The 10,741-nt window shown below is 39.4% G+C and overlaps 1 protein-coding gene across 4 annotated transcripts in view; it reads left to right on the plus strand.

Moving 5' to 3' along the window:
- Positions 1–9,684, plus strand: part of shroom1 (shroom family member 1) — a 31,716-nt gene extending 22,032 nt beyond the window's left edge. The window contains exons 3-9 of one of the 4 annotated variants that reach the window (XM_088012767.1): positions 12–198; positions 334–386; positions 1,052–1,594; positions 1,710–2,282; positions 2,751–2,859; positions 4,030–4,302; positions 6,863–9,684. In XM_088012767.1, the coding sequence (XP_087868893.1) occupies positions 12–198; positions 334–386; positions 1,052–1,594; positions 1,710–2,282; positions 2,751–2,859; positions 4,030–4,302; positions 6,863–7,117 (1,993 nt within the window). In that variant the 3' untranslated portion in view covers positions 7,118–9,684. Of the gene's footprint in view, positions 1–11; positions 199–330; positions 387–1,051; positions 1,595–1,709; positions 2,283–2,750; positions 2,860–4,029; positions 4,303–6,862 lie in introns of all 4 variants that reach the window. The other 3 variants (XM_014999203.2, XM_088012768.1, XM_088012766.1) reach the window with 3 other exon arrangements.
- Positions 9,685–10,741: the final 1,057 nt, after the last annotated feature.

Below are 10,741 nucleotides of genomic sequence, written 5' to 3' on the forward strand. Positions count from 1 at the left end.
TCTCAAAACAGATATGCCCAGTTCTTTTCTGCCCAGTCCTGCTCAGGCCACTATCCTGGCCACCAAAACTCTTCCAGAGCGAGGGAGAGTCACGGTCCACCTCAGGGAAAATCTGCATCTGCAGAGAGTCTGTTGGACCAGCGGGAGCCGGCCAGTTTCCTCAGGAACAGATCCACATCCACACCACATACATTTCAGGTACATCACTAATAGATTTACTCATTACTTTCCTTATTTTGTTTCTACTTTTAAACTAAATGTATCTTCTCAAAAAGATAAAACAGTAGAAAAATCTGGTAAAATGTACATGTGTATTTTCCATTGGGACAGCAGGCGCATGACAAAGAAGAGAATCCAGAACCAGTCGGCACCATGGAAACCCAGAGGTATGTACCAGTGGCAACAAAAAGGGACATTTTAATTGGTTTTTAGGTCAGGAGAGTATTAGGTCAATGATGTGTTCACCGAGCATAAATCTCATCTTAATTCATTGTGGCACCTAAAACGTTAACACCCACCCACTCCAGTGAACAACATTCTTTTGAAAAGATTTACACAAGCGCCATAGACCAGGAATAAAAGAGCCGGGATACAGAAGAAAACCATTTAGAGGATGCAAAAGATATGAGACTGGGCCGGTGGTTATTCTTTCAGCATGACAACATCAATAAAAATCTGGCTACAATGGAACCATTTAGATCACAGGATAATCATGTGCTGCAATGGCCCAGTTAAAGCCCAGATGTAAGCCCTATTGAGAAACTCTGATAACAGTTGCTTTTCAGACACTCTCTGTCCAGTCTGACTGACCGCAAACCATGTATCATTTTTCTTCCAATTCACAATTTTCCACTGATTAGTGTTGGTTTTTAAGATCCCACTGAAATACATTGAAGTTTGTAATTGTTATTGAGCAAAATTTGAAAAATTACAAATAGATTGGCAAGACACTTTATTTCTTTTAGTCATTCATATTTAAATCTCCACTTTTCCAGAGCTTGGTTTGAGCTTTTTCCTTCTGTTTTATTCTGAATTTTATCGTCAATTTCAGCTGCCAGAAGAATGAAGCAGAACAGCCATCAGAGAAGCGAGTCCCTGAAGGCCAGCAGCGCTCTCGGAAGGTGGGGCAGAGGGGAAAGTCCATGGAGGAGCTTGGAGCATCCAAGATAACTAAAGTATCGACCCTGAGCAAAAGCTCAGAGCACCTGGATCAGCTGCGGAGGAATTCAGCTGAGCCTGGAGGAGGGAGCAGAAATGACAGGAGTATTTCACACTTTGCTGAAGACGGAGACGCTCGACGGCAGGAAACAAGAAAAGAAGCAGAGTTTGTTGGTCAGAATAACTCTCAGGGACAGAACCAACACCAAACCCAGAAACTTCCTCCCCAGAAGCAAAGCTCTGAGCAGAGGGAGGATGCAACAGGAGAAACAGGCTCTGGTGGATCCGTCTCTCCAGTCTCCGGTGGAGAACCCAGCGAGACATTTTCCAACCCATCTTCCCCCAAAGGTCAAAAGATCAGCGAATGGGAGATCAAATCCTCCTGTTCCACACCCACCCAGACAAAGCGTCCTTGTGAAAGCACACCTGTCTCCAGGTAAGAGGAGACTTTGTCATTCTGTTTTCTGGATGCCAACTGAGGTTCCTAAGTTATTTTATTATGTACCTGGTTCTGCCTCTTCAGTTCTTAATTATGATTATTTTATTTCTAGTAGAAGTGGGACTTCCCCAAGATTAGAGGGGGAGCAAACTGTGGACAAATCAAGTGGCGAGACAAACCACGAAGTGACTCTGAGCTGCGGCGTCACCACTGATCCGTCGCTGTGGATTCTCCCACCAGAAGAAGAGCTCAAAGCGGATCTCCAGAACTCCTTTCAGACAAACAATGTTTCCGACGAGCGTGGCGGCTCCATCGCCACGAAGCAGACAAGCGACTCCTCTGTGTCTCCCTCTACGTCTGCCTCCAAAGCAGAAGTCAGTCACCAGGCAGACGAGCCGAAAGAACCGGATCTGGAAGCTGAGAAGGTGGGACAAAAGGAGGAGACAGAGACGAGGGAAATGCCAGAGGGAGAGACAGACAGCTCAGAAACGTCTGCCAGGAAACCTAAGTGGGAGGAACTTGTAAAGGCGGTGGTTAAAGCTGACCAGTCACTGGCCAGGGTGCTCTGTCCGCTGGCCAGTCGTAAGACTGGCCTGATGCTGATGGAGCAGCTTCTGTCGGAGGACACCCTGCTGATGGAGGAGCACTACAAGAAGAAGCAGGAGCAGAAAGGAGCTGGTGAAAGGTGAATTTAGGGGTATAGCCTGGTTCAAACGTGGATTTGTTTCACACACATTTTGACCTGCCATCCCTCCAAGTGGCAAAAACTGAATCTAGTATCAAAAATGACTTTATTCACACATTTGGACAGAGCAGACAAGTTAATCATGACTGCTTGATGAATGTTTCCATGAAACTTTACACTGGCTCCACAGCTGAGCTTTGCCAGTGTTGCATTACATTTTGTTACGCCACATGTGCAGAGACACCTGGTTATTTGCTTAGACTGGGGTGTGTGTCTGGGTAAGCAGATGCATGGAGACAGTGTTCTTCTGTTTCTGCTTTTTGTAATGCCTCGTGGCTTTCCTCAGCGTTCCTCAACATTGACACAGCAAATATGACATTTTTGCCAAATCATGCCTGAACTGCAAAAACAGCAGAGAACGTTTGGATGAATGAAGTTGTATTGACATAAATGTATTTCTGTCTTTAGCAATGAAGTGGGTAAAGGAGCTGAACCGTCTCCATGTTCGCCTGATTCAGACAGCGAGAAATCTCAGTGTACGGATGAGCAACACTCAGCTGATATCACTGAGATGAAGGTAATTATTAGATTAACAAGCAGCTCAAATAATGAGCTCATTATGAAGAATGAAGTATTGGCATGCATAAATGTCTTTCCTGGGTTTTTAGTTAGATAAGTTTAAATATGTCCTAATGTTTTATACTACTTCAATGTTTCCTGAATTTGGTGTAAACAGGATGAACGTTGCACAACTGCAGCTTCCTTTGGGTTTCTACTTTTTAACCAAGTCTGGTGATTTTAAATTGATACCACCTGGTTGCTATTTGGCCTTAAGCGGATCCATTTCGCTACAGATAGCCATGTCCCTTATCACATTATGTTCTGTCTGCCTCTTATCAGAGTCTCTAGCTTGTGTAATATCTGGCTTTGCAGCTAACTCTCGTTTTTCTTCCTGGCTGCCCTGCAGACTCTCTCCTGTAACTTCATATCTTCATCCTTAATCATTTTCTGTGCCTTGGAATATTATTCATGCATGTTGAACTTTTCCACATTTTATGCTCTGAGAAACACAAACTCCAGTCCATGTGATTGTTGTTTTATTTGAAAGACCAACCTGGACGGAAGAAAAATTACGCACAAATTTAAACTTTTGCAAATACAGATGGAAGTCTGTTAGTATTTCTCTCTACCTGGTTTGGACATTAAATTTGTGCCATTTTGTTTATGCAAAACACCTCAAGCTCAGCCAGGCTAGACGAGATGATATCGAAAGCATCTGTGAATTGAGGTTCAAGTCTTGTCGGAATGGCCCAGTCAAAGTATGTTTGTAGACAAAATAGTTCCGTTTTGGTTTCATTTGGTAAGAGGTCATCCAGGTCTTTGCTATGTGAGCCAAACTGCTAATGAAGCTTCTGACTTTCTGTCAACAATGATTTTCTTATTGGTGCTTTTGTGAGATTTTTGTGGTATTGTAAAGAATAATATGTGAATTGTATTTAAGGGCAGCAGAGTAAACAAGGTTGGCTACAAATGTTTGCCACACTTTTCAGACTTTAATTGCAATTTTGAAAGTAAAGTCATGTATCTTTTTCCTTCTGTTCCACATTTATGCACTAATTTTTGTTGGTCTACTGCATATTATCTCTAGTAAATATATTAAACTTTTTGCTTGTAGCCATGGCAACAGTGAAAAGATTCAGAGGTTGTGAATTGTTTCTCAAAGCATATTTTTCTGTTGTGTTCGCAGCTTTTGTTAGTTTCTTATATCAACGAGCATCTGCGTTCTCTGGAGGAGTCGCGCGGAGCCCTGCAGACAGAGGTGGAGGAGAACGCGGCCCTCGGGGAGGCGATGAAGCTGCTGGTGGCCGAGCGCTGTCTGCCAGTGGAGCTGGAGAGGTACAACCTGTTCATCGGGGACCTGGAGAGGGTGGTCAACCTGCTGCTGTGCCTTTCTGCCCGGCTGGCCAGGGTGCAAAACGCCCTGAGTGTCGTGGACCAACACACCGACGCTGAGGAGAAGGTAGGAAGCCGGTTTGTTCTTGTTGCTGTTGGAGTTTTGCTGTTTTTAGATTTTCATTTTTGCACTGCTTTGTTGTTATACGATGGGCTAATAGGGCTACATTAATTCAGTTCAGCTCAACTGATGTATTCAGTTCAGTTAATTTATGGTGCTAATTTACAACAAATGTCATCTCAAGGTGCTTTGCAAAAAAGTAATAATATCAATTCAATCACACATACATTCCAATTGATCCTAGTTATTAAACAGTACAGTATGCTCAATTAATTATTCAAAGTAGATTTAAAAAGAAAAAAAAAAGAAAATTGTGAGAATAAAGTCATAGTATTGCCAGAATAATGTTGAAATAATGTATGAAAAAGGTGGTGAGAATAAAGTCATATTTCTAGAATAAAGTCATATTTTTACAAGAATAAAATTGTAATATTATGACTATTCTGACAATATTACAACTTTATTCTTGTAATTTTAATTCTCTTGTAAATTTAAAAAAAATTCTTGTAGCACTTTGACAATTACAAGAGTTTAAAACATATATTCTTGCACGCTATTTTTCTTAGCGTGGCATTAATACTACATTATCTTTTTTGTTTTATTTTTACGAATCTCTAACTAGTTTCTTCTTTGCTGTCTACATAAAATATAATACACAATAAAGTTAAAAGATTATCAATGAGCCGAAGGTTTGATAAGAATTAGCTAATGTCCTCCAAAGCCTACCATCAGCGCTGCATGTTATGTTTTCTTTTACGCTTCTGCCCGTCACTCCTAATGCTGTTTACACATACACACTAATGCGTGTGAGTAAAAGCAGACAGTCAGCAGGTGGTTCTAAGGACACATTATTTTATGTAACCATGCAGCTCATTCAGAGCGCCTGGATAAACAACAAGCACAAGCGGCTCTGATGCCGTCAGCTTTACGCTGGTTGGGTTTACTTTTGCCAAAGCAAACAGAGCAGCAGGGAGAAGTTGAAGGGCAGCTCTGATGAAGTCAAGGCTTCTAACTGTGTGGAATGTATAAAATGCTCCTGAGTTTATCTGTATTTAATGACCAAGTTTTCTACCTTATCTGTTTCCAGGACAAACACTTTAATAGACTTTGGAGGATCGATTAACAAATATTATATATATTATATGCAAACTTTTTCTAAACCTTTAGGCCGATTTTTAAAACGAAAAACAAAGACATATTGCTATTTTTTTTATTAAACTGTCAGCCTTGTTGAGAAACATGAAACTTCCTGTCCCTTATTATCCCTTGTGATGTCATGACACGCCTGTTTATTTCAGCTTCAGTTCATGTTTGCATGGATGCATTTGATTTCTAGATTTATTTTGAAAGCACTCATTGTTCATGTGTCTATAAGCTGGACATGACTGCAGAGTGTGCTGCACACACAGGGCTTGTTAGAGCCTCATTTGCTCTCTTGCTGTTATCAGCAACAGTGCTATTTACACTGACTCACCGAAACTCTGGTCCAGTTTCGATGACATTTGTATCTACCCTGCCCTCTGTTGACATACGGACACACTGCAGCTTCTGACATGTGATGCTGCAACTTCCACATCATCTAGTTCCAATGAGAAAACCGCCTCCAAAGTAACATTTTTTATATGGGGTTCTTGTACTGTTATAACTAAAACTTCAGCTTGTTGTATTTTTTTAGTTTTATGTGATATACCAGTTTTTAAATTAAAGAAAAACAACCAAGTTTTAATTTTCTTAAATACATAAGAGTCACAAAAGTGTTGCATGGAATTGATTTCAAGCTCTGGGTTATTATTCTGTCCTGCAATTACAGCTGCAAGGCTTTGGTTTATGAATTTATAGGATCTGAACATTTTGCTCTTTTGTCTTGTCAAAAAAGCCACCACCAGGTGTTCCCCAGATCCGCTGAATTTATGAGATTAAATCACCTGAAGTTGGACTTTCCTTACTGATAAGATGACTTCTGGAGGCTTCAGAGGTTTCAGAGTAAAATGTCCTGGATACAAATGCATGTCACTCTTTTGCTGCACAGTGTTAGAAAATCCTGCAGTGGCAATATATTAGTTGCGATAATTCCACATTTACCTCACTCCTAACTTTTCTGTTTTGAGTAAGAAACAGCAAGGGATGTTTATTTATGTAGTGAGATTGATACATAACTATAAAGAAACATAAAAGCACTGCAAAAATAATACATTAAGATGTAACAATACAGGCATTAAAAGATACAAACATTCTAATAATCCCTGTAACCTTTGGTGTGTTTGACACTAATCTGTGACAGGTGTGGGTTTCTACTGCAGTGAGACTCCATCAAACAGGTGGAAATTACATATCCATACAAAGTGTGAGCTTATGGCTAGTTGCAGCATTCTGCACAATGCTTTGTGGGATTCATTTTGCATAGTGACACCCCTAAAATATTAGACAGTCTAAAATATTAAATTCCAATAAGATGACAGGATTTAAAATCATTAAACTATATAAACACCTTTACAAATCACAATATAAACCTGGGCAAGGACCTTTGACGGTTTGAAGTCTAATGAGTCTGCTGTGCTCCATGCAGGAGTCTCTGGACAGTCGCCACCGCCTGCTGTGCAAACAGAGGGAGGATGCCAAAGATCTGAAGGATAACCTGGACCGCCGAGAGAACCTGGTCTCCACCTTCCTGTCGCGCCAGCTGTCCGCCGAGCAGCTGCAGGACTACCGGCGCTTCGTCCAGACCAAGGCCTCACTCCTCATCCGCCAGAAGGACCTGGAGGAGAAGCAGAGGCTGGGAGAGGAGCAGCTGGAGGCGCTTTCCAACAGTCTGAACATGTGAAGGAACATTCACCGTGGCTCTGGTTGTCAGGCTTTTTGGACGTAATCCAATCATGACTCTTTTTTTTTTTCTCTCCCTCCTTTCAAGAGTTTATGGAGGACAGAAATATCTGCTGAGAGTCAAGTGAACTTTTTCTGCCCATCTCGGTTTGCACAAGCAGCAGTGTGCATTAAAACATGTCTTAATGTTGTACATTTGTTTTCACTTTAAACAGAATTGAACTGTTTCAGTGTGCCTTGATATATATTATTGTAGCTGTTGGAACTTTTTATCTTAGAGCTGCTGTGCAGAAACTTGTAGTAATTCAGATACTGTCCTTTTGTTGTCCACTGAGATAATGGCCCTGCAGCCCTGTGCCTGCATCTGTGGAAACTTACGATAAGCTTTAAGACCGTCTCTGAACAGCGACGAGGCTTCAGTGGCCTGACGGAGGGCGGTGTGCTGTTCCAGAAAAATGTACTGTAGATGTAGAAGATTTAATATTCTTCTTTTTGGTTGTCTGTGTTTCTAAATGCATTTCAAATTAAGGTTCTAAAAACCAAAAGAAATAATAAGTTCAATGGAAAAAAAGCACTTTGTAAAGATACATGTATGCACATTAGATCAAACTGGAGTCTAAATAATTTGAAGTGAAAGCCTTACTCCATCCGTTAAAATGTTTTTTTTTCCTCTTCAGTTTAAAGGGCATTTATCATCACTTTTACAACTTTTCCTTTTTAACTTTGTTCAGGCTTGTATTCCATGACAGTTGCATTCATTTTCATGTCCACAACAAATAAGTACATTAAATGCATAACACAATCTTCACCAAAGGCAAAATTAATGACCACAAAGTCTCCACAGTGAATATGTTGATAAAATGGAGATAATTAATCCAGTGAGGAGAAAGCAGAAATCTTGTCTCTGTCGGGTAACGTGGAGACATAATATACCGGCACTCATTAAAAACATTCTGTGGTGAACCCAGTCTGACTGTCATTTGTCACAGTTTATGTAATTTCTGCTCCACTTCTGACCAGCATTGTTATTGATCAGCAATCCAATTTCTCCCAACTGTCACCAGTAAAGTGTATGTTAATGAACTGCTTAGTTATTGTTCAAGTCTCACTTTTTTCATATAATCATACATGTTTTACTTGTGAGCGTTCAAGAACACAATCTGACACAAACACCTCGGTGTGTGGCTGTTGACTCTGTGTTGGTTCCAGCTGCATTATTGACTGTATCATGTCCCTTTTTCTGAGCTCTGCAATTTCTTTTACCCATAATTCCAAGAGTTTAATTCCATATAATCCCAGGGAAATTAAGGTTACCAATACATAGAGGGTTAGGTAAAATCCACCCTTCATATCTGTGTTCACTGTAGGATTTTTGTATCAAAAGTTCTTATTTTTTGTGTGTTGCCAATAAGTGACCACACATGCATTTGACACATTTAAATTAAAATGGCCTTTTTGTGTCAGGGAAATAATCCTTTGTATAATTTAAAGATCATTATCCATCTGTAGTAGCACCTTCCTGTTACCCATAAGGTTCTTTTTCTCAGAGACTGACTACCTGCTCTTCACTGCTGTTCAATAATTTAATAATTTGTAGGTGTCCTGACTACAAAACATGAAGAGTCTTGAATATTTCCTTACCTAAATCAATAGATACTAAACTCACGAAAGCAGTTATCACGGAGTATTTCCTCTTATGTCCTTTTGCAGAAGCGACATCTTATACTTGAAACACTTTAATAGGTTTAATTTACTGCAGGTGTCTTTATTCCCAGCTGTCTTTTGGTACTTGAATCAAACAACCCATCTACATGCATTCGTACTGCATTTAGTTCAGCCATATTTGTGTCTATCAGTGACATCAGAGCTGTTAGATAATTTCCTGAACTCTGTTTTTTTTATTTTGTCTGTGAGAGATCGTGAGTGTGTTCAGAAACTGATCCCCGTGTTATTTTCCCCTCAGGACGTATACCTGCTGGCTGCATTGTCTCCAATATTTAAATGTAGGAGTTAAAAGCTAAAGCTCTTCTACACTGACAGTTTTTGATTCAGTTTTGCCACAAGAAGAAAAATAAATTCTCTGGAGATTTTTACTTGTGTCCATCAAAGTTTTCTAAACACATTTGTTTTGGTTTTTCTCACAGCTGAAGGCTGAAAAGGCCTTCATGCTGTTTTCTGTAGCTGGTTGGGATTTCTAAATTATGCAAACCTCAACATTTTGAACAACCAAACAAAAAGACTTGAGGAAAGTCTTTTTGTTTGAAAGGAGGAGCAGTTTTTTCTATATTTTCCAGGTCCAGGCTTGTCCCTTTTAATCAAAACATTTGTTGTGAATATAGTTTAATAACTACAGATCTCTGACGTCAGAATGAAACAAATCTATATAAAAGCCAAGTCAGAAAAACATTTTAACCCATGGTGAGATTGATCAGCAAACAATTCAAAATCTGTTTTCTCTGCTTTGTTTCACTCCCATTTTCTCTTGAGAGTTGTTTGTTTGTCCCTGTTTGGGGTTTTAAAAAATCCATGATGTTTGTAATATTGTGAATAAATTAAGCTTTCACTGTTCATCTGTGGGTTTTCATTTTATACTCCCTTCAATTTATATATGTGCTGCTACGACATCCAAACAGAGTAGATATTTATTCCAATTATTTCCCAAACCTTTGAGATAATTTAGCTCCAAACACTAGATAAGCCTTTTTGTACAGTACAAGACGTGCAGATAAATTAACTAACCACGGGTAATATGTGGTTAGTCTGGTTGCCTTTTTGTGTAGGAGGCAGATTTTTTCCATAGCAGGGGGAAATGAGACACTCTTCCTGTTACACAAATGACCTTATTAAATTAATGGTATGGCACGGGATATTTGGTTCAGTCATTCAGCTGGGTAGGACATAGAAAAGAGACAGAGAGGCAAACAAACAACAAAAACTGGTGGTGTTTACTTAATACTGGCAATATTAATAATAAAACATAAACTACATAACTAGAAAGACACCAAATGTGTTCACTGCACCCAAAGCCACATGAGCAGCAAAGAGAGATTTGTTCTACCTGCTGCTGTATGCTTCATGTGTTTTTGTGATTGTGTGTGTTGAATATTTGTGTTTATATGCAACTGTGTATTCATGTATAAGAAAAGGTTGTTTGCAGTAAACTGATGACTTAAATCAGAGCTCGCTTCTGCCCTCTGCTGGCAAATCAACACACTGCTTTTTAAAAGAGACTCAGGAAATAAAGTTTCTCATGTACATTTTAGTATTTTATACAATAAGAGGAATCAAATAACAAAATAAAAGAGCATGAAACTTTAAAAAGTAACCATAAAGAAGATCCAGCTGCTTTCAATATATGAACATATTTATAATTGTTCCACTTTTTCACAATAAACCTGAACTTTAATGCAATTTACTCAACTCAAACTTAAGATGATAGATCAACACAAAGTAGCTGCAAAGTGGAAGGGGAATGACTTATGATTTTAAAAGGCTTCACAAATATAATTTGAATTATGTGGCAGGCTTTTTGATTCAGTTCCCTTTACCCTTGTCCCACTAAATAAAACCAACTGCAGCTGCTTTCAGAAGTGAAGCTAATGTAGGAGCTAATTATGTGTGATTT

The sequence above is a fragment of the Poecilia mexicana genome, unplaced genomic scaffold (assembly GCF_051168715.1).
Source record: "Poecilia mexicana isolate PSO_F unplaced genomic scaffold, ASM5116871v1 scaffold_14, whole genome shotgun sequence".
NCBI classification, from domain to species: Eukaryota; Metazoa; Chordata; class Actinopteri; order Cyprinodontiformes; family Poeciliidae; genus Poecilia; species Poecilia mexicana.